At 39.4% G+C, this 25,479-nt stretch overlaps 1 protein-coding gene across 1 annotated transcript; it reads left to right on the top strand.

Annotated features, from left to right (window-relative positions):
* The first annotated feature begins 273 nt into the window (after positions 1-273).
* On the top strand, positions 274-25,050 carry LOC128299770 (EH domain-containing protein 3). The gene is made up of 3 exons (XM_053035843.1): positions 274-1,898; positions 21,127-21,297; positions 21,640-25,050. The coding sequence occupies exons 1-3, from the start codon at positions 674-676 to the stop codon at positions 21,852-21,854; spliced, it is 1,611 nt and encodes a 536-aa protein (XP_052891803.1). The 5' UTR covers positions 274-673; the 3' UTR covers positions 21,855-25,050.
* The last annotated feature ends 429 nt before the right edge of the window (positions 25,051-25,479 follow it).

Here is a 25,479-nt window from a genome sequence, read left to right on the forward strand (position 1 = left end):
AGAATGCAAATGATATAATAATAATAATATAATAAGTTACGTAAAGTGCTTCTATAATTGTGTATTAAACTGTTTCCATTCGATGAATTCGAATCAAAAGGCCTTTTTGTTTGCCACCATCGTGCGAATTGCACATATTTGGGGCGAAAAGTTGTCAGTTTTTGACACTGGTTTTTGTTTTTTTTCTTTTTTAGAAGTTTGACATTGTGATGTGTCTGGATTTCTTTTTTCCCGTAGAAAACTCCAAATAGCTTTGGCCGATATCCCAAGTTTACCGTTTTAAACGAATAAATTCCTGCGGTGTTCTTGCGGTGCAGTCGTGCGCCAGAACTCCACACGTTATCCTTTGTTCGATTGCTTTAACTTTCGTTTCGGAGTCGTATCGTATTAGCTGGCTCATTATCTAGATAAGAAGGCGGACGTTTCCACCGTTCCGCATTACTCATTGCTATAATTATTCGCTAAGTGAAATCACATTTACGAATGACTTTGTGAAGAAAAGCGTTTGTATAAGTGCAAATACTAAGTAACAATTTCTCAGTCTGTCGGTTAAAAGCGTTGTAACGAACATCGCATAGTTCGCGATTCGGTTAACTGTTGATGAGTCAGAGTGCGTTTTTATCACGGTAGAAAGTGTTTTACGGGATACCGTGGTCCGCTAATAACAGGAACAATGTTCAGTTGGCTGAAAAGAGAAACGAAAACAGAGGAGGTGGTGGAAAATGTGTTGGGAGAACTGAAAAAAATTTACCGCAGTAAATTGTTGCCACTGGAAGAGCATTACAATTTCCATGACTTCCACTCGCCGAAGCTGGAGGATTCGGATTTCGATGCGAAACCGATGATCCTGTTGGTTGGCCAGTACTCCACTGGTAAAACCACCTTCATCCGGTATTTATTGGAACGCGATTTTCCTGGCATTCGGATCGGACCGGAACCGACGACGGATCGCTTTATTGCCGTCATGTATGACGACAAGGAGGGTATGATACCGGGCAATGCGCTTGTAGTCGATCCGAAAAAACAGTTCCGTCCGCTGGAAAAGTATGGCAACGCTTTCCTTAACCGCTTCCAGTGTTCCCACGTACCGTCCCCGGTACTGCGGGCGATATCGATCGTCGACACACCCGGTATTTTGTCCGGCGAGAAACAACGTGTAGATAGAGGCTACGATTTCACGGGAGTCTTGGAATGGTTTGCAGAACGTGTGGATCGTATTATACTGTTGTTTGATGCACACAAGCTGGACATTTCGGACGAATTTCGACGGTCGATCGAAGCACTGCGAGGACATGACGACAAGATTCGGATAGTGCTGAACAAGGCTGACATGATCGATCATCAACAGCTGATGCGTGTATACGGTGCTTTAATGTGGTCCCTCGGCAAAGTACTGCAGACACCGGAGGTGGCCAGGGTGTATATCGGTTCTTTCTGGGATCAACCGCTACGGTACGACGTGAACCGGAGGCTGTTCGAAGATGAAGAGCAAGATCTTTTCCGTGATTTGCAATCCCTTCCCCGCAATGCAGCCTTGCGCAAACTGAACGATCTCATCAAGCGAGCTCGACTAGCCAAGGTCCATGCGTACCTTGTCTCGGAGCTTCGAAAGGAAATGCCGCCAATTTTTGGCAAGGATAGCAAGAAAAAGGAGCTGATCAAAAATCTTGGCAGCATCTACGATCGCGTTTGCCGCCAGCATCAGGTGTCGATTGGAGATCTGCCGGACATTAAGAAAATGCAAGAAGTGCTCGCCAATCAGGACTTTACCAAGTTCCATTCGATCAAAATGCCACTAATAGAAGTGGTGGAGCGCATGCTGACCGTGGATATTGCGCGATTAATGAGCATGATACCGCAGGAAGAGATGCAGTTGGTTTCGGAGCCACTTGTCAAAGGTATGTACTTTTCGTTCGCATATACACATACTTTCAGAAAGCAACAGTTACGCAATCCCCACTACACTTTATGGGCGTTGTACGCGCGCGTAACGTACCATATGACGAAGTTCAATCCCTTTTATCTAATCTTCCTCGGGCTGTTTGAGGCAACACAGATTTCGTAGTCGCTTGCAACACATGGTCGCCAGGACAAAAACAGCGTTAAAAGAGGACAACATATTAACCCTTTTGTCGAGCAACAAGGCCAATGCTTCATTTCTCACTGATAATGTGTCACAGTACTCGCTGAAACATAGCCTACTTATAGCACGAATGGTTACAAGATACAGCTGAATTAACTAAAGGCTGAAATGGAACCGGTTTCAGCCATTGCTGCACTCTAGAATCAATTTAACCAGACAACTTGCACAGTGTCGTCCGCCTTTTTATTTGCTATTGAACTCCATATCAGTAAAAGACGGGTTAATTGTAAGTTTTGTTGTTGTAGAGAACCAATTAGATATTGTGTAATCTTTTTTTCCACTGAATCCGTTCCACACTTAACGGACACATCCACTTGAAAAGGGGAAGATAAGCATTAGTTCATTTATGGTAGTGTTTGATTCATGGAGAAAAAATGAAACGAGCAGGGAAAGCTGCAAGTTTAAGTAGTTTTGAAATCCAAGACTGTAGTTAATTTATCTATGTCATAATTTTTGCTATTAGTACGTCTAACGCATGATTATATTTTCAACTAATTTTGATTTATTTGGCATCTAAAGGAAATTCCATTTCCAAGGCTGTGAAGGGAATCGTTTTGAAGGTTACTTTGTGTTTGTTGGTGTTGTTGTAAGATATAGCAAGCAGTTAGCATTTTCTGGAATGAAACAGCTTGCTGCACGTTGGCCTAACGCAAGGGATTAAAAGAATTTGTATGTTAGTTTACTTTGCTATATGTGTACATTGTTGCATTGGATTCATATCGAACGCCGATCTCCCGAGCTCTATTGCCAGTTACTGCTCTTCATGTGACGTTATCATAGATGACGTTAACACAGATGTTGCCCGTCTTGCCACATTTGGTGCTCCACTTACCTACCTACCACCACGCGTTCTTACTGATGTCCGGCATGGACGATTAGAGCGATGATGTTAATTTCAGACCAACATCCATGCCGGCGAAAAGATCGTTGGATCACAATTAGCATTGTATGGCGGGTTTTGTGACATTGTGCGTGGTTAGGTTGTTCATCGGTTCAGCATTGGCTGTTCACTTGTTATGTTTTGCTCCATTTGCAATTTTGCTGCCGAATGATGCAGATACATAAGTGGAAGCGAGAATGTACTTAGATCATCCGCCTCCACAGGTTTTGTAGCGTCTAGTATGTTCGATGCACTTGGTGATTTACCATTGCGGCATGGCAGCAGAACCGGACACACTTCTTGATCAAGACTGAAGGCTGTTAAAAGGCAAAGGAGGGCTTCGCAAGTCCATGGAAAACACTTACAAGTGGCGCACATTCGTTAGCAATTTATTATAAATTGCTCAATGAGCGCTGAGGCCAGTTTTGCATGCGGTCTTCAATAATTGGATGTTTATATTTGCCCATTCATGCGAACCGCTTTTTCGGACCCAAGAATACATTATAGGTGTTGGGTGTATGTATAACCTGACAATTGCAATGTCAAGAAGTAAATTCATAGACTCGGACTCTTAATCTCTGAACGCTTTCAGTAAAAAAATGGATGTAGTGTTGAATGGAATCTAGGCCAATCAAGCTATGATATCAACTATTGGTATATCGACATAAGGTTGCACAGTTAAAAATAAGAAGATGCTTGCATTGCAGCATATAACAGCTGTTGTGTCTGTGTACTGTACCGCATTGAAGTGAAGCTTGATTTTAGATATGAGAAATTTCGAGTAATAAATTTATAAATTTATAAAGTAATAATTTATAAATTTGTGTTGCGATTTTTGATTGAGTTCAGCATTGGGCGCCAGTATGTTTTATTTTACGAATGAGTAATGCAGTAACGTTTAACAAGGGCCATGTTTTTCAAAATATTCAATGGGATTTGGTCACATGCGTCAGTTGATGTGTTGAATGTGTTGATTAACGTTTTCAACACAAGGGAAACAATTCTGTACGTTTTTTTTGTTCATTGTCCTAATGTAGCAAAAAATCCCAAAAAGATACTAGATGTGGCATGGGTTCTCGTAAACGTTGACGGCTTCAGTGGTGGTACCGACGCATACTTGCAGCCTGACTAACTGTCCGTTATCGGTCAAAGTGAATTCGCGGTCGATTACCCTTTACAATGAAATGCTTTATGCGTTGTTCCCAATGTTTGTTCTTTGGATGTATAAAAGCTGTTTGGAATGGGCCAATCACACTGTAGTAGCAGCGGATTTATACGACAGAATGTTAATTCTCCATTTTTAAATATCATACAAGGTTTTAGTTTAATGAAATGGAAATTTATTTATTTATCTTTATGTTTGCCGGTATACATAGAATTGAGCCGAATTTGAATTGTATGTTGATATATCATTCGAATTTCCATCATCCCAATCGTGTGTGACTTATACATAAGCATTTGCGTAAAGTGTATGTCAATGGCGGTTTAATGGTTCAATTAAAGACCTATCAAATCTAGGAGAATTAATCGATAAGATGAAACAGAAACATGCTTGACAACTACACGCAATAAATGACATGTAACATGTTTGTAGTAATTGTGATTTTATTAGTTGGTTACTTTATTGGATACTGCTAGAGTGGTAACAACACCGCTTTTCACTCGAAAGGACATGACGAAATTGTTTTTCAATCTATAAATAAGGTTAAGACACTTCCAGGCAGATGACTGAATTGGTTTTATTTCAGATTTTAGTTCTGAAAAACTACGAGGAGTAATACGGTATATTACATATCAATAATATCAAGTGTTATTCATTATGGCTAATATCAAAGGTTATTACTTGCCGTTAAAGTCATCACATTTGTGCATTTCAAACTATTAGCATCGTTCTGTAAGTCTTGATGCTTGTCAAGAATGCTTGTTGCAAATGAGAATAAATAACTTACTGTTCGATTTCGCTTGCGAACGTATATTAAAAGACTGGAAAGGCTTGTGTTGTCACAACTTGACATATTTTCCCCTTCTGGATAGGATTATTTCCAGGAATGAACAGTCATTCCTATGAAGATGTCGAATAGATTCAGAAGAACGCGATAAGACAGGAAAAGTGTAACGGAATGTTCTGTAACAGTTTTTAACATTTAAATTAGACCGATTCGGCTGCTGATTGTGGCTGGGGTGTGAGTTTCTATCTTGCGCAATAATTTATTCGTGACAAACTCTCGTTATTCCCCGTGAACCCGTGAAATGTGCCACCAGACTTGTGTCACATCGTAAAGATCGTGCGCAAAGCTGCGTGTTAAAGGCATTTATTTCTTAACTTACACCAAACACCGGAACATCAGCTGGTGAGCGCTACTGTATTAAAATGTTTCACCTCCTACAGGGATTCTCTTCTGTTTTGTGTCAACCATAGCAGATTTCAGTTAGTTGTTATTCTCGTTTTCTTCATATTCGAGTTGAATATTGTAAATGTGATATTTTGCTTGAAGTTATCAGTTGCAATGAATGTGTTTAGTATGGTAGGTAGTACAGTTTTAAATTTTTGACGATTTTCCGATGTTAGTTGTTTCACTAATAAAAAGAAATATTGAAAAAGATATTTAAAAAATCTCATCCTATCTGTGGCGCTTAAGTGGACCGTCACGCCTGAAGCACCTTCCTATCGCCATATGTTGTGTGTCCAATGGGACATTGACGCTAGATCTATTGATATTATGATGGTAAATAGATGAAGAGGACTGACTAAGCACCACCGCCATGTGTTGGCACTTAGAGTACCTCAGTGAATATTGGGAGCTGTGTGCGGGTATCTTCGAATACATACCTGCAATACCTGCGACCAGAAGCTGTAAGCACTGATTTGCTTGTGGCATGTCGAGCAGCTCTTCCTGCACTGTTGGATGTTTTCCATGGGGCATTATGGCGTGCACCCCCCACCGGCAATGGCTAAAAGCAATACATTCTATCCGTGTATGGGCATGGTAAACTTTGTCAAGTGCAGAACAAATTGGTATAAGAAAGTCTCTCCGTGAATGCGTCAAATAGCTATGATAACAACATTTCCAAGTTATATTGAAATCCTATGGAAATCATCCTGGTGGCGTACGATACGGAAGTGAGTTATGTTTGGTGACTAAGTTTTTCTGCTGCCTGGTGATCATTTGTGTACGTTATTTCATGTTGTTATCCTGCCGGTGTGGCAGATACACGTGTCTTAGCTGTAAGTTTACGTTTGAGTGTCTATGCTATTAGACTTGGTCGTGAATGTATTTTAAAGGTTGGAGTTGTTGTCTTTGCCGTTTGTCTGAAACAATAGTTTTCAATGTTCTTGATCTTACACAATATTACCCATCGCAGTTGGAAAACGAGCAAAAGCACTTTATAGTTAAGATCATATTTGTGATGTTTGGTAATCACTATTATTTATATGATTCGCTCGAATTGAGTTCATAATTTGTTTGACTAAGCAATATACGGTATAGGGATAAGTTTGTTTGTTTTACTATCGTTCAGTTTTGGTTGCAACCATAAGCCGCGTGCATTGGCTAAGAACTTATTTTAATATTGTTTTTCCTACGATTGCGCTACAAAGTGTGTGCACAATCTGGAAAACAAAATCAAAGATAAGCAAACGGAAAACAAAACAATCTTTTTATGCCTGTTTATCTCACTCCGAATCGGCATTGTAGTTATGTATTTCGGTAGATGCTTGCTTTTATTTTTGATCCTAAAAATCCACAGCATCATCACATCGGACGTGTCGTCAACAGGCGTGCGTGCCGTGTTAGTGGTACTTGTGTCAAGCGCTTCGGTTATATTGTCATAAGGAGTGGTTTGCAGAATGCGTGTGTATATGTAAAAAAGATCAAAATTGAGAAAAAAGTAACACATTCGGGGTGACGCTGAAGAGGTTTCGTTAAGGGTGACAAGGACGACAAGGAAATAGCTTTATCATATTGTTGGTATAGGTTGGTGGTGAAAGAAGCATGAATATATGGTAGCAGCCTGTTCAGCAGATGCAATTTGTATCTGCTTTTCAATCTCCTGTTTGTCTGCATATTATCATGCCACATCTCATTGGTAATGGAGTACGTGATGAGCATTCCACAAATATTACTAAATTAAACTACCACATTGTGTTCGGTAGGTGATGATTGTTCTTTTTTTTCGGTTCAAACGTAAGCTTGTTTGTGCTCAATCATACTGTGTATTGACAAGTGCTAGGCGGTGGAGTCTTTTAACTAAGGCAAGTGGCCGATTTATCCACTTTCCTTTCTACCAAATCTATCATTCGTTTCATTTACATCAGTGTCCGTTGCAATGTGCTGTTTAGGTTGTGTTATGATGTTTATTCCTTTGAACTCGAAGTCACAAACTTCACTGAAACGAACAGTTGTTACATAACTATGTTCATGTCTTTCATTAGTGCTTAGTGGAAATATTTTGTTAATTCAATTTACTGCCGCAATGCAGCGTCAGTCGTCGTTTTTATCCACATTTTTTTTCCTATAGTAAGAAGCAAAGGAAATACAATAACCGACGCTAATAGAAACTTAGTCTTCCCATGTTTGAACATTTTAAGATGAAAGAAAATTTGCTTTTGAAGGTTCACTTTGTTTTCTTTGTTACGTCAGGGTGCTTCTGTTTTGTCCTATTTATGGGCCCCGAACAAAGCATAAACCAATGTCAACCGTCGTTATGATATCTTATCGTGTTTTGCTATTGGTGCGGCTGGAATTGTATGCCCCGGGAGTCCGGTTTTGTCAAAATTGTAGGTTATTGGATGGATATGTTGACAGGGGATGCCTTTTTCTATTTTTTGCTGTTCCTTTCATTTATCGTACCTTTTTCAATTGTCGCCACTTTTTCCCATCGCCATGCTTTTGTAGCATGGTCCATGGATGGATGATGAACAGACGAGGTTTGATTTTGTATGCCAAAGAGTGACTAAAGAGAATGTGCCAAGCCAAGCTCGTAACCGCCCAGAACCGTATCCTGTCGGTCGGGACATATCAAGTGACCCGTAAATTTAGTCGTTACACATTTCTAATGCGGTAAGTATTGGTCTGTGCGTGCACAAACGACATTGAAACGAAAGCCTTACTGAAGTAAAAAGCAGCATATTCTTCCAGCGAATATAATAATCGATCTTAACTTTCGATGTGCTGTTGGACTATCCGACGATTCCATCATGTTTCACGATGTTCTTTGGCGCCGAATGCCCTAGGGGTTCCTGTTACTTTTCTTGCCGAAATGGTTTAAATCCCTGTTGGCGGTTATGCGCTGCGGTTCGTTATCAAAAAAAAAAATATTAGAAAAATGAAACCAGGTTTCGTAGAAGTGAAAAATGGTTTTGATGCTTTTACGTTGATTAAAACTTTTTTCGTATGAACTAGAAAGAAGTCCAGACCCTGCTTTATGAAACCTGCTATTGGTCCATGAATCGCTAATTATGTTGTTATTTGATCTTTAAATAATCGAATCGAATTTCATAACACTTTCCTGGCAAGCAGATCACAGCATTTAGCATGCTTATTCCATGAACCAAACATTCTAGCTTTTACAATTCCGTTGGCTAAGTTTAACGATTATATTCCACGTTCAATAATATTGTTGCAGCGATAATGCAACACGGTTATTGTTATCTCGTGGCATAAATTTATTGCAAGGATAATTACGAACATTCCGTCGCCTTGCAAATAGGGGCCACGATATACATCCTTCCAATGTTAACAAATTGGAAGAAGATGCCAGCAGTGGTGCCCAGAAACTAACCTCTTCCCCTTCCTTTTGGAGCTTTCTTTGGACCAACTAAAGCCTCAATACAGGAAAACAAGGGAAACTACAGAGTGGAGCGCAAAGCAAGGGAAAACGAAAAAAAAAAATAGAAAACAAAGGAAGATAGGAAAAGAAATTAAAGGAAAAAGTAAGTTAACCAAACCCAACAATAATACAATCATAAAAAAAGGAAAAATAGAACAAACAAAAGAAGAGAAACAACAACAAGGCGAAAACAACAACATCGATATCTGAAACACCTCAACAACACCAGTACCTGAAATAGATAGGAAACATAAAACACAACACATAGTTTTTGGCAACAACATAATAGATTAAGAAAAAAAAGGAAAAAATAGAAACCAAAAAAAATAGCTATAAAACAAAAAAAAACAAATAAATAAATAAAAATAAAATAAAAAGGTCTCAAAAGGAATAGTAACATAACCGAAGAATGCAGATTATGCAAAAGGATATAAAGAAAATAGCAGAAGAAGAAACTAGCTGGGCACAAAATAAACAACAGCTACAAAACCAACACCGAGCAACGGATGACAGTCCGCTCCCACAAAAGCGAAAGGTCGGCTCTGATTATACCTCCGCTATCGCGGAGAGTATAGGAGCTGAACAACAAAACTATCAACCTACCAAGAAGAAGAAGAAGAAGAAGGCTTTTTGAATCTTTTAATTTGATGTTTTTGGCCTAAAGTTACCTGGTCTGTATTGGCGTTGTCTCTACTGGCGGACACTTGTAATCTGTCATAGAATTAAATCCTCTTGTCCTGTTATTACGGAGGATCGAAGATTGACTGTCTTTTTCAATACAAGTGAAATTTAATCTTAAATATTTAATTTTAATCTGTTTTTGTGTTTTTCGTGGTCCAGTACATCTCTCTCGACATTAAAAAGCCGGATCATTGCACAACTTCTAAAACTAATCATTGCTTTATAAGGTATTTGCAAGTGTAGCTGTTATTCTATAGACAATCGATACATAATGGACACAATATTGGGGTCTTGGGTTCAAGTAAAATGCTGCTGCAAAGCTTCCGTTGCAGTTTATATCGTTGTTATACTGTTCCTCGAAAAGCCGCCAGCATATACTGAATTCCAAACTACAAACATGGTTGCCCGTTGCCTCAAAGAAATTGAAATGAAAAATGCAAACTTCTAGCAGCAGCAGTAATGAGTGGGGTTCGTTCGCCGTTGTCCTGCATTTCCCACAGCATGCTTGGATGGGAAACCGCGATGTGTGTGTTCAGTTGTGCATTGGAAGCTGTAACAACATGGCATAATGGCTTGGTAGCTGAGGGAAGCTTTTCGTGTGCACGTGCACAACTGCAGCGCACCGAGATCGGATGCCACATGTTCGCGCATAAAATTTGTCGCTTGCCGCTCGTAGTGTGAAGCTGTCATCTAGGGCGAGGTCGTCTTGTTTGGGTGGGTGCATGCCCTGGCAAAGTGAATTGCTTCCCGAGCATATTCTTTCACTGTCGCTGTTCTTAACTTTTGTTTTCTTCCGCGCGGCTTCATGTTGACTTCCCTTTCTTTGCGTTTGCAGCAGACGCGGACGAGTAGGTGGGTCCATCATTGAGGGAGGGCGAGTGTGTGTGTGTGCGTGTGTTTGTTTTAAATTACATAAACATTCTACATTAGCGCAATGGCTCCCGGATGCGGAAATGTCTGCCGGATGCTGGGTAGTTGCGGCAACAGGCAAATGCGCGGGGCAAATAGGGTTGAATTGTCACCGTGACTAAGGCTAGAATTAATGGTGATGAGAAGAATAGGAGATATTTAAGGTTGGAGGATATTCCGTGAACCAGTTTACTAGCTATGTGTTTTATACCATTTTCTCTACGATAGCCCCGGTTAATGGTGGAGGGTAGGTTATGCGGTATTAATTATTCAGTGCAGTGTGCCAGTGTCATTTTTTTGTGGCTCATCTGTTGTTTTTTGGTTCATAATATTTCATTACTTTTCCGCTTTCGGTAGTAGTACACCTCACGTTCATTTTTGCTCTGCTCTGCTCCATTTGGGCAGACAACGAGAGCAACTTTGCCCATTTGAAATCCCACTGGAGCAGGAAGTGTTCAACCCTCGGCACGTTGTTGTAGGGGCAACAAAGAGTAGAAAAGCTAAATTTTGGGAAACCTCAAAAGCTGACAAAAGCTGTGTGAGCACACTACGGTGTGGCCGTCATCGGCAGGGGGGTAATTTTTCAATTTTCCTCATCAGCGAACCACCAAACGCGCGCGCGCTACCGCCCTATCTACTACACACCTACGTACTACTACAATAAAGCTGCCGGGTGGTAGGTATGCTGTTTGCATGCTGATGAAGTTTGACCGTCCACCGAATCTTCCAGCCGGCGAGTCCGCGATGGCCCCCCGAATTCGGGCGTGTCTAGCTAAACCAAACGGTGCTCTGTGCTCTCGGCATAAGCGAGCTAAGAAAACATTTTGTCGTATGCCATCGTCGACGCTTGTGCCCATGCGAATATTGTTTTAGTGGTCATCTGCCGTAGTTGCTGAAAGTGGGTGGTGGTGTGCATTTCAACGCAGCAGGGAGTAAAGGTTTCCCCGCCCCCTGTCGACAAATAGTGCGAATCTTTGTGGCCCATCTACCTTCGTTAGCTTTTTTTTTGCTTAGTTCGCCTCCGTACTAACAAAAAACTGACCTCATTCTTTCTACCATGAACTATCCGGACCTTCCTGCGCCCCACCCGTGCTGCCGGAACATCCGAAGTTTAGCATTTGTTGGAGCGGCGCCCACACACATCCCGGGCGAAATTCGGGGGATATGCTGCAGGATGCATGTACGGGTTGTTTACTGCAGAACTGTACGCAGCTGCTCGCTCCAGTGCCACCAGTGTGCGTCTTGTAACGTGCGAAATTTCTTTTGATGGTGGCGTCTGTCGGTCTGTGTGTCTGTCTCTGTCGGTCTGACTCCCGCAATAGTGGGAGGAATGTTTTCGTACGTGACGATCTGTTTGTCGACTTTTCGGACAGCTTCCATGCTTGCTAACAATCGGGGGATATGTGTGATTAAGTAAGGATTTCATTTCATTGCCATTCCGTTCCCATCTAACTTCTGCTTCAATGGGAGAAGTTTACAAATGGTATGCTTTATGGCACGATTTCATCACATCCGTCTACGTCACGGTTTTGCAATGACGAAGTGCGATAATTAACAGTATGTCTGTAAATTGTCCCGGGCATTGTAAAGGAAGAACATATTTTATTATTAGAGACTGCCATTGTTGGCGCTTGAACAATTCTGGTGTAATCGCGCCGATGTTTCTCCGGAGTCTGTCCGGAGTGTATTCATCCGTCTTTGTTTAGTAGTTCACTTTTACAAATGTCCTTATTGCTACAATTATCACATTTCTGTTGGTATAGCTGTTACACCCTACAAATATTTAATTATTAAATTAATTATAACAATTATTTCGTTCATTTATTTATTTATTTATTTATTTATTTATTTATTTATTTATTTATTTATTTGTCCGCCCATAAGGCTTAATAAAAGTAATCTTATAGTCTAATCTTAAATTTAATAACACGTCAGAAGAGGAGGAGCAAACAAACTAAACATACAGGATTACATGGAGTCATTAATTAGTCGGGTACGAAAAGTAGATACCGAGTCTGTTATAATCGAAATGATAAAAAACGCAGTTAAAAGATTTCATAGCTCGCAGAAAAGGATCGTTTTGGCGCCGGGTAAGGCGGTAAGAGGTAAGGCGCGCCGGGATGAGTAAAGGAGGACGGGAACGGAGATGACGACAAGGAACATATAGGTTAAGCCTGGATAGTAAGGATGGGGCATCAATATTATTGAGGAGCGATGAAAATTGCTTGCGTATGTGAGAGGAGTGATTTTAGATTTACAATTCCCAGCATTCTGCAGCGAACGGGGTAGGAAGGCATCGGAACATTGGAGTGTCGAATCAATGATCCGATTGCAATTTTAGTAAAAATTTTTTTTCTATGTTAACTACTCTTTGAAGAGCGGTGACACCGGCCGGAGCCCAGATCTCACAGGCATATATAATAGTAGATCTAGAATCCAGCAGCAATACAGCGCCTTTAGACAGAGAGGGTTGAGAGCCGACATAAAAGCCCCAGAACTTTGCGAGCTTTAGCCACTACACTAGAGATGTGCGTGCTGAGTAGGAGTGAATGAGTGAGTTGAAACCTTCGAGAGAGTGAATGAGTATAAATCAGCATGAAGAGTTTTTATGACTCCTTTAACCTCAAATCACAATCTCAAAAGAGTTATACTACTCTTTTACTCACTCTTACTGAGTGATTATAATCTAAAGAGTGATAAAACAGTTTTACTCACTCCTGAGTGAGATTCTAGTCGGCAAAAGCACGCAAAAGAGCGGTAAAATCATTAATGCACTGCAATACTCTTTAATGAATCTCAAAAGAGTGAGAAAAGGTTTCATCACTAGTGTTAACAATCTCAAAAGACTTATACTGCTCTTTTACTCACTCTTACAGAGTGATTATAATCTAAAGAGTGATAAAACTCTTTTACTCACTCCTGAGTGAGATTCTAGTCGACACAGAGAGTGAGAGTGAGTATACACGCAAAAGAGTGGTAAAATCATTAATGCACTGCAATACTCTTTAATGAATCTCAAAAGAGTGAGAAAAGGTTTCATCACTAGTGTTAACAATCTCAAAAGAGTTATTCTACTCTTTTACTCACTCTTACAGAGTGATTTTAATCTAAAGAGCGATAAAACTCTTTTACTCACTCCTGAGTGAGATTCTAGTCGGCACAGAGAGTGAGAGTGAGTATAAACGCAAAAGAGTGGTAAAATCATTAATGCACTGCAATACTCTTTAATGAATCTCAAAAGAGTGAGAAAAGGTTTCATCACTAGTGTTAACAATCTCAAAAGAGTTATTCTACTCTTTTACTCACTCTTACAGAGTGATTATAATCTAAAGAGCGATAAAACAGTTTTACTCACTCCTTAGTGAGATTCTAGTCGGGCACAGAGAGTGAGAATGAGTATATACACAAAAGAGTGATAAAATCATTAATGCACTGCAATACTCTTTAATGAATCTCAAAAGAGTGAGTAAAGGTTTCAAATCTTTAAACCCATTCTTTGACTCTGATTCAAATCATTGCAAAGAGTGATTATTCTCATCTCTACACTACATTGTCTATATGTAACTTAAAGGACAATGACTCATCAAGCCATACGCCGAGGTCTTGTACAAGAGACACTCGTTGTATGGTATAACTCATGGAACGTCTTATTTCTGGAGTCAGTTGCACTTAACGCAATGAAAATATTGCTAATATTAGGGATGGATTTATTAAACGAAAATATCTCAATATCGATGACAAATCTTTCAGTTTTGCTCATCGTTTGTGGTAATATGTAAGTACTTCGCATTGAGTATAAATCTGACTAAAAATTAGATTGTTTATCCTTGTTTGGTAGGGTCTAAAAAGGTTTTGAGATACCGAAACTTGCAGTCTATGGGGTTTTATCCAAAACTTTATTCCGGAGATGGGACTCTAATAGTGTCGGTATTGAAAACGGTATAACTTTAAGCTCGATAATTTGGTGATATTTAGCTGAAAATGAAAATGAATGAAACGGTAGCAAAAGCTATGAGATTCTGGCATTTGGAAGATGAATCATTGGACCTTGGGTACAGTCATTCAACCGTAATAGGAGGCACCTTTCTGTTTGGTAATGCTTCCTTTGGATACGCCACGGTTGAGATGACACACGTTGGTTTATCAGGTCACAATTCTAACTTTCTTCCAAAGAAACAAACAACACGCATCCATCAAATTGTGTTGTCGTTTGTAGGTGGATTGCCGTATTCGGGCACACTTTTGATTGTGTCCATTGGGACGATATTTTGCTTTCGAATAGCCGTCTCCGTCTCCAATGTAGTAGCTATTTCTAGTTTGTTTACATTCTCTTGCTGCTACCCGTAAGTCGTCGTCTATTAATTATCTTCTTGCCCTTACCTACCTGTCTGTTGGATTATTTATTGTGCTTGCAAGCAATTGTCCTCTTCCTTGGGTCACCGGTTTTTTTTTTGTTGTTGAATCGCCACAAGCACAATAGCTTCAAAGACAGTACATAGAAGCAGATAACGTTATCTTATTGTTGGTACTTGGTGTTGGTGTTTTACATTTTTAATCATCTCTGCCCAATATTTCCTAATTCTCGTTCCCAACATTTCACATTTCATTGAAGTTTGCATCGATGCGTTACTAAATTTTAAGAAAAAAGTCAAGAAATTAAAGAAGTCAGCAATATGCATATCATTATAAGTTGTGAAAGTCGTAAATCATGCTATAGTATGCGATGTATAATTTTTTTTAAAAATTATATACAAAATATATCACGCGGTGTGTTATCAATTAAAGTCCCATAGCACAGAAAGGTATATTATAAAGCAGTACCGGAAAGTGCCATTTTATGGTAATAGCTAAGAGAATCGAATTTTACTGGAACATTGAACATTCCAATCAATAGCAAAATGAAACAGAAATAAATAGGAAAAAACAGTTTTGGTCCTGCAAATGTAACTGAAGCTGTATTCCGATCAGGCATTTTTTTCTTCGCCAGTTTTTGTAAACGTTCTACTTTCGCAATAAAAATCCTACTGCTACAAGTAGGAAGCTCGGGTCGCGGGGCCTTGAGGGCAACGTAACGGCATTGGTACTGGTGGGGAACGTTGCACGCACGTGATTGATTGGCAATTTTCGTTAAGGCTTCCCTTCCGCGCGCCTAACTCGTACACTCGTTGGAACCAGTACTAAAGAACATAACCAATGTTTTACGGGATGCGGGTGAAGGGAGGATGAAGGGAGATGGGAAGCTGTTCATCGTCTCTCGTTAGGTAATGGGTATCTTATTCACCGCGGCACACGTTTAGGGCGAACCTGCGGACGACGTGGTGGTGGTGTTTTGTACTTGTGGCAATTTCCTCGCGTCTTCCAAGCGTGCTAAGCTATTTTAAATAAAACAACACGCAAAACCTAATACGACATTAACGGCCGATGTCACGAGACTGAAGTGCGTGTGATGTGGGAAAACGTTTCTTGAGATTCTTTTACAGCAGCTCTTGCGAATCAATCGTACCCTATTCGTGGTTTAGTTGTACAATAAGAACGGTTCCGCAGCAGAAAGATTCCGTAGATCGGAGAATTCCATTAACATTAGCATGCGCTCTCAAGATCGCGTATGCGCGTTGTATTCTAATTGCCACTTTTTTGTAGTAATTGAAGTCAAATTGGGGTTTCGGTTTAGCACTGTTTGTTCGTGAAATTTTAAGCAGTGTTTAAAGCATCATACGCGTGAAAATGAAGGTGGAAAATTTGATACCGTGGCTTTTCTCTCCGCATGAATACCCACGTGGAAGTGTTACATCGTTACATCAATAAAAGAAGACAATGACGCCAGGTTCAGTTTTTCTTTTAATATCTTCCATGTTTCCCGTATGCCAGCCATCGTGTTGTTAATAATTCAAGACATGATTTTTGCGAATGATGTAGCTGGCTGTACGGCATCATCGTGCCAGAAGCGTAAGATCACTTTCAGTATATCAAATCATCTGTGATGACAGGGCTAAATGTAACAACCCCCAGGACATTATTTACTTTAGAACGGTGTTAACTTTATGGCTAATCCAGCGCAGCATATATTATCGGTTTGGAACCGTTGTTTCAATGCCATGAATAATATCGTTTCGCGTAATTATGAAAAGATGATAAAAGATTAGATACTGTGGATGGCGCTCTGTACCACAGAATAATCGATAAACAATGTGCTTAACGTTCTAATGTTCTTTGATTTGCACCTATATTAAGGGCTGATAATGTGGATTTACGAAAGCAATGTGATTTTACGATTCTGCAGCAGAATGTTTGCGGTTGTAAACACTGGTTTTAATGATTTTTTTAACAAATGTAATGGATCAGAACATAACAACACCGCTTCATACGTTGTAGTAAATATCGTATGATATGGTAAAATTGGTTTTCGTTATGTAATTGAAAAATGTGTAATTTATTAAATGATTCGCCTTACCATGGTTCACTTTTTGCACCACTCTATTTTGTTTTTATGCCCCATTACACTAATCGATGAAATAATGTTTCGAGAGTCGACCCGGTGGCATGATGGTAGCGACGCCGGTCTTCCCACGAACGGCGCGGACCAAAATCCCACCCGAACCATTCCTCTGTAGCAAGCACTCACTATCCGGCTACGTGAGTAAAATAAGTCTAGTAGGCTAGAAATTTCAGGCATGACCTACTAGGTCGTTATGCCAAGAAGGGAGAGAGGTGGAGAGCGCTTGGAAACGAGTGAATGAAATGAATGTGTTTCACTTGATCAAAGGCAATGTATGCTTTGTTTGGTCTGTTTTTATGCTATTGATTTGTGTTGTGTTGGGTAGTAAAAAAAGGATTTCGTGCCAGCCTTTCCGCGAAGAATAGTGGTGCACTCAATGTAATAAATACTGGAGCAATTTAGTTTGAAGTACATGCAAACTATGGCACTACTCATGTTACATTCAACAAGGAAATAATTGGTTGACTCATATTACCACACAGTCACAGTCAGTAGAGTGAGTTGCAAGACTACGGAGTATCGATGGAGGGAGTTAGTTAAATATGAGTTGTTATTTGTTTACCACAGCATAACAGAAGCACAGACGCGTTGTGATTTGTTTTTGCAGATTTACGTATCACATTTATGGTTTGGGGTTTAAAAAAAATCTAAAATACCTTCTATTAAGGATGTGTGGTCACTCTCTTTGTGTTGAATTAAACAAGGTACTTATCGTAAATTTTTTATGAAATCCAGCTCCATAATCAACATCACGCTCGTTACATCGTAAGCTAGCCAGCTAATCACCGAAACAGCATTTATCGACCATAAATCAATGAACGTATTTAGCCTGAATTGAGCGTTTTTTGTCGCCAACCAGTATTCACCGCAGGACATTACGTGGCAAGGAGCGAAATGACACAAGGGTGATAATTAAATGGGTTATTATAAAGTGTCGAAATTGCGATCCCTCATTAGCCACTGTGGCTGAATGTTAAATCACGCAACACCTAACCGTTCGAGTGAACTAAAGTCGCTCGTTTTGCGCTCATTTTGCCAGCTTTTAGTATCACGCTGCATTAGCCCTGTTAATCTTTGCATTAAAACAGCAAGAGAGGAACACACATCGTTTAACTAATTACTGATTTAGGCGCATGCAGTGTTTCTTTTAACAAAATGTTTCGCGTGAGAGAGAAATATAATTTACCTGTTCATAAAGCGCATTGTTTTAGAGTACTATAATATTAGCTGTTCTACAATTAAAATTCCACTACAGTAAATTTCACAGCTGATGAATCTGAATGGGTTGGTCATGAGTAAGGTCATTTTTGGTTAATACTAAATTATTACGTTATCAATACTAATTAAGTACAATATTTTGTACAAGCTTTATTTGGCGATTCCAGCTCGAATTGATCAATTGATCTAATTGATTTCATTATTAACTATCTTAAATACTCAATCATCAGTTAGTTAAAAGATTTCTGAACATTAATCATAACAATGAAGGGTAGTGAGAACGATTTTAAATTTTATCCCAATTTCAATAAGCATCTGTCAGGACTATCGCAATAGAATGTTTTTAGTTTGGACTATATGATAACAATATATTTAAATGATAAAAAGAAGTGATTCTTTTGAGAAGAGTCGTTGAAATCATGAGTGAAAAGTATTCGTGAAATTTCATAGATTCATACATCCTAAATGATTTACGAACCCTCAGAGATCGATTAATTCTCGAAGATGTATGAGTAGGTCCATGATTCCGTCAAAGGTTCTTAAATTATCTTCATCATCATCAATCGTCAAAGATGCATGACTCCTTCATCCATAGTTAGATGAATCGCCTTCATGGCTTTAATCATTTTTTGAGCTTCTCAAATACGAATGTCTGTACTGCTGAAATAAGTCAAATTCTGCTCTATCATTCGACTGAGGAAACCAGTGGAACAGAAGTTTTTTATTCACTAACATTTGTAAATTATCAAATGTTATCTTTTCATGAATCAAACAATTTATGGATCTATGATCATTTAGGGACTCCCCTTGGGGCCCTTGTCAGATTCAGTAATGTTTTGATGATTCATGAAACTTTAAGGGATTTTTTGATGATTCATGAATCTTCAAGTAGTAATTAATCGCCAGAATAGATTCAGAATGATTCATTCGAATCAAATATTCATTCAGATTCATGAATACGATTCAGATTTATCCAATACAAACAAATGTGACTCCAATACTTCTTACGCTTTTTTTAAATAAATGTTAATAAAGTTCTTTCAAAAGGAAAGCGAATGTTGGCGTATCTAATGAGGAATAATCAAATAAAAAAATAAAAAATAGATTTATCAACCAAACCATTTTTGTAACAAAAACTGTCTCACGCTTTGTCTAATTGTATCTTTACCGAATTTATACCTGATAGTCGTGATGGAACATTCACTCCTGTGGTGCGCTATGTTTATGTTTTCGTTTATCCTCGAGGTCATTGGTGGTATTTGTTGAGCCATGTCACCATTTCGTCAAATTCATCTTCCGTCTGTCTGCACATAAAGACGGTGTACGGTTCTGCTAACCAGGTCGTACTCTGTTGTTGCCCAGTATAGGTAGAGAAACTGAATCGGGCGGATAGTTTTTCATTTGATAAAAAGGAAAAAGGAAAATTCAACAATATGTTTAAAGAACGTTCGCCAAACTGCTTGTTGTGTTAGGAGGGAAAGGATGTGAAGAACGGTTTAGTTCAGCTTTCTTTCCTTGTTCAGTGCGAACGTTTTTCTTTTGCACAACAGCGCAGATATAAGAAAATTTACCTGTTGCTGGTCTACCACTGCTTGCAGATTCAGAACGCGAATAAATTTATACAATTTGATAAGTAAAATTTCCATCAGGATGAGCAAATCGTTCTCAACAAAACACTTGTTTTTGCTAGAGATTAAATATATGGAAAAACAATTATGGAGTTACAAAACACCATGGAAATATTTTTTTTAAACTATTAAGTTACTAATTGTAATGTATGAAGCGCAAATGCTGCCACCCATAAACCACTGTAAACAATTATAGTTTCACCTGTAACCTTTTTACAAAGTAGAATTTTGAATAACAACATATTTATTTAAATTTATATCAAAACCCCCCGTACAGTACGTATTTTTTGGGGCAAGATGAGTTTACATTTTTTTGTTTCCTTTCTACCTTTCAAACACGTTGGCTTCTAGGACAAAGCAATGGGTCGACGATGGAAACAAACTTTTTGGGCCATCTTCTGCTGAAAGGTTCGAATGTATTTTTTTATTCGCTACCAATGTTTCTTCATATGTTGCTTCATTTGTGCCTAATTTCGGGACCCACTCTCTTCGTTTCATCACTCTGCTTACAGTAGTCGTGTATCGCTGGTAATACAGTTATTAAAATGTTTAAATGTTTTTGGAAAATTCGGAATTATTTTCAAGCCGATATGGCAAATCGTTTTGAAAATGTTAAATAAAGCTCACTTCACTATTGCGCTTGTTTCGCTTTAACTTCTCTGGGCCTCATTTTGTTACATGTTTATGTTTGGGTTTTGGCGAAGGAAGCGTTTGGTGCGCGGGGCTTTAGTCTGGTGGTTGGTGTTTATGTATTGTACCTAGAAGCAACATCACTACACATTTACAGCACATTACTACTATCTGTACAAGCATATCCTTCCCCCCATTTTGGCCTTTTGTTACGTCCTAAGGGTTTCTTTCAAGCGAGCAAGTGTGAGAGTTATCGTCGTCGTCGTCGTTTTCCCGAACATGATGTGTCCATCGGTTGTGTTTTGTCCTATTCCGGTGTTAAATTGTACTTGCGAGGGATAGGGTGTTGTTCAGGATGCTGTACTGCTACACAGCTAGCAAGGATTATTCTATGGTGCCTGTCAAACGCGGTATTTAACCTAGGTGATGTGTGGGGAAATATAAAAGAATCGACCCACAATTGGTAGAAAGATAAGAACCAAAAAAAAGTATCGAAAAACAAATCAAATAAATAGACAAGAAACTGTTGGAAGTAGAACAAGACCTCCGTTTTCCATTTCCGCATTTGTTAGTGTTTGATGAGTTCGTTTTCGCATTTGCTAAATGTTTCTTTCTTTCTCTCTTTCTCGTTTATATTCTTTCTCCACTTCCTGACACATGATACATGAACTTTATTCGACCACCGGTTTCGATTCGCTTGGCACATTTTTAGGAGGCGCCTTCGACGTGGTGGAGGACGTGGTTTCACCGTTTGGATACCGGAAGGGCGAAGGAATCGATGCCGGGTACGGTGAGGTGGATTGGATATGCAATCGTGATCGTGCCCGAACGGATCCCATCTTCGAGTCACTTCAACCGACTGATGGAAAGATTTCCGGTGCCGGTAAGTATCATTATCATCTTCAGCTTCACGGTTCAATATCTTCGTCAGCTAGGTCAACCTCCAGTCTCAATCAACAGCAGTAGTTTTTTCGATATCGCATTTCCTCAGTGCGTCAGCGGTGTCCCCTCTCTGAATCGATTAATCAGTCGATGGTTATAATACCGTATACTAATGATTTCTGATTTCTGTTTCTTTTCTCTTCCCATACACCAACGTTAATTCCTCGTTTTTTTGTTTGTTTGTTTGATGATGACGATTCGTTGCTGCTCTTGATGGTGTTATGCTGTGATAAACTGCCGATACTTACCTTGCGAACAACCCGCCACCCGCTCACCTTCGCAGCGGCCAAGTCGGAGCTGACCAAATCGAAGTTACCGAACAACGTCCTGAGTAAAATTTGGAAGCTCTCCGACTACGATCAGGATGGTTTCTTGGACATCGAAGAGTTTGCCCTGGCGATGCATTTAATCAACGTCAAAATGGATGGCAATGAGTTACCGACAGCCTTGCCCCTTCACCTGGTACCACCGTCCAAGCGGCAAGTAGACTACGATTAGGTGTACCGAGCAAAGCAAGGACTCGGGGGCACGGATGTTGAGGCCGTACAGCGTTTCGCGTTTGTGGGTGTGTGTGTGTGTATCAGCTAAACTTCCAGCAGCGCTAGAGAGAGCTCGATTGTTAATCTTGTTTCCTATTTACTATCTTGCCCGGCCGACTGGCTTCAAATATTGCTTGCGCGTTGGATCGACCCATCACCTCTGACATTCGTTCGAGAGTTTATTCACGCTTTGTGTATCATCTTTTGCTTATCGTTTGTTCGACCTCTTCTTTTTTTCTGATGGGTTTTTGTCGTGTTGCCGTACGTTCCGATCCTGTGTCAGGCGACCAATCAATCCTCAAACTTTCGCTTCCCTGGGGTTTATGCGTTCAGTCACTCTTCCCGTTTTCTGTTAGCGGAAACGTTGATGGAGCTGCCTGCGGCAACAGAGGAAGTTGGCGTTTTGTTTCGTTTCGCTTGTGACGATCCAGTTCTTGGAAAACGAAGATCAACTTCAACTATGGTCCGAGTTTGTTATGCTCCTCCTCCTGCCCTTCCCCCATCGAAGTGAACATCAAATTTTCCTCCTTGAGACAATGCCAATGAGGAAAACAGAAGTCGGAAGACAAGCATTTCGGTTTCAGCTGTAATGAGCAAAAGCAAACTAGTCCAAGCAAGTTTACCGCAAACAAGCGGCAAGAAAAGATCAAGGAGAATTTCGTTGAGAGAATTATAAACAAAAAGCTACGTTTCCTCCAGGGCAGTAGGCTCGTTCTTTCGTGTTTAGGTGATTATTTATTATTTATACACTTAGTTAGTGAAGTAAATCATTACGAAATTTAGCAAAACAAGTGCATGCATACATCCAGACACACACACACACACACACACACACACACACACACACACACGTGCATATAAATGTAATGCAAAAATAGCTTTCGCGCAAAGTAAAACGAGCAGAAACGAATATTGCCGAACATAACATATAGGAATACAATCAATTATATGTATTTTGATTTATTATGCGCTTGTTGCAAATGCTTTCATTTATAACGTGTTGATTGTATTGAGTTGAGGGGCGTTCAGTAAAACAGGTATAGCTAGTTGAAAACAAAAAATCATGCAATATTAGCAGAAAGAAATTTATGTAGGTTCTAGTTGAAAACGGAAACCTGTTTGTTGAGAAGGTCAATGGAAAAGACGATCGCGATGAGTTTTTGCTATTTGAAAGAATTTTGAACAAATAATAATGTATCTAATCATATAGGATGCAATGACGAATGATTCGGGTCGTTAATACGCAATTTCATGATCAACCAACAAACGAATAGGTAACATGCAAATGAATGTTTTTGAACTTGTGGTTTTGCTTAGTGTTTTGTGTTAGTAACGGCTTTGTATGTCTACAACACCTTCTTTAAAGGGTGCTTTATTGATTAGATTTTTTGTCATTTTATCTTATTTAATCTGTAGCGAAAATGGATCCGAATCAACTAGTTAAGAGTTGTTCATATGTCTGGCGAGAGCTGCAAGTGTTGCTCTTGTATTTTCACTTTACCCTTTCGGTTGCTTCATTTCAATTGCAGTGCTTCTTCACTTGAGTGGGTCGTTGTAGCGAAAAGTGAATTTGGTGGAATGGCATTTCAGAACGTTTCAAAGTTGTCGTCAAAGTGGTTGAGTTCCAGTGTTGACCTCAGTTGGTTGAAGGAACTATAGAAAAAGAGAGAAACAGAGAAATAGAGAGAGAGAATGAAAAAAGAGCTTTTTACGTCCTTTTTCTTACATCCAAAATGCATAATTTATGCGTGGCCAGTGTCCTTTGTCCATTGCCATGGTCCTGTGGTAAAGAAGGAATAACAATGAAAATGTATAAGGATAGCTACTATCTCTGAGCTGAAAATAGTCTCGAACGGTTTCTTTCACTGCATCGGTTACTTTGAATTATTTTGCCACAGCCTACTGGTCCACCAACCGTCAAAGCGTTGCATATTTGGATCGTACTTGGCTTAAAAAGTAAAATCGATTGGAATTGAATAATTTATTACTCCAATTATACTTGGTTGTTTTGCAATGCCCTAACTAACGGATGGGCCGTTTCTCTGTTGCTAACCGTTGAAGAAAAGGTAGATTATTGCATTTACATTGCGGTTGTTACATCTTTTGCTTTCTTGACTGATGTTGATATCATACGAAAATTTCATAATAATAGAGAACAGTATGAAAGAACCATGTTATAAATCAAAAATCTTTCTGTTTTTTCTTAATTTAACTACCTAACTAGCTTTTGCCTGCCATGTAATGGCTTTCTTTACTTATTTTTGCCAAATTGCCGGGCAGTTAGTGTTTGCTACTCTGCTCGCAGGCTTTCAAATCCGACGCACGACCGTCGATGTATTAAACCAATCGCCTTGGGCTTATGACCGACATAAGCACATCCAAATAGAGGGTTCGGAAGACTGTAAACAAGTTGCTATCTGTTACCCGAAGGGTATGTACTTGAGAGAGAGAGTGTTCTTTGATTCTTTATCGAGCATTAATTTTGTTTGTTTGTTTGTGTTTTGAGCGCGAAATGGAAAGTGTAAACTAGCTGAAATTAACTTGTTTGCAACAGAACAGAACGGACATATACATACACACATCCCTTTGATATACACAACTCCACAAATGTATACACAATACATATTTACAATGGAACGGTCGACCATTTTTACGGTATTTGTATGTGTATAGGGTATAAGCACGCGGAAAGATAATGGGAGAAATAAAACGAAAACACACGATGCGATGAGAAATGTAACAAACAGTGTTCGAATTGACAAAACGCTTACTTGTGAACTGCAGCAGCAGAAGGTTCGATGCCACCTAAAAGTTCGCTTGGAAAACGTCCGTTTCTTGGTCGATCATCCAATCATCAATTCTTGAAGTAAGCATTTTTTGTAAGCGAAAAAAAGAGAGTGAGCAAGTACGTGTGCAGAATAGCAAGCACAAAATAGAAACGAAGAGGATAAATAGTAGGAGGTAGGATGCATGGCAAAAAGGATCTAACATTGCAGGATAAAACATCGACCCGTGTAAAATGTAACATCAAAGGAGCAGGGACCGATAGGAAGAAACGCGACCGAGAAACCCGGCGGCTTTCTTTTGCTGCGTATGGCGCGCCTCGATAAGCAAATGTTGTAAAAAGAAATGAATCATAACGAAACGACAATAGTATCGTATATTTTTATGTTCAACTTCTTTCGGTCGTCGAATATTACGCCTCGAATGCTGTGCGGAAAGAATGTCTTCGGAATGGATGGTAGAACGGTAAGTACATCGGAGGAGGCGCATGGTGATTTTTGTGCTATTGTTTCTTTTTTTTTTTCAAAGTTGTTTTATGTAACCCGAAAGGAATCGTTACGGTATGACCATGTTGCGGTTGTAATGATGCTTGATATTTCGGCTCTGTTGCATTATTGTCATTAGAATTATTATCGTTATTGTTATTATTATCATTGCTATCCAATATTACGCGGCTGCTTTTGCAACTACTGATGAATATCCGAAATGTATTTGTGCGATTATTTATGTTTGAAAAGGCGTCTTACTTGCTTGATACTTATTGTATGCATCGTAAAGGTTGTATATTTGTATAATTATTA

The sequence above is a fragment of the Anopheles moucheti genome, chromosome 2, assembly GCF_943734755.1.
Source record: "Anopheles moucheti chromosome 2, idAnoMoucSN_F20_07, whole genome shotgun sequence".
Taxonomy (NCBI): domain Eukaryota; kingdom Metazoa; phylum Arthropoda; class Insecta; order Diptera; family Culicidae; genus Anopheles; species Anopheles moucheti.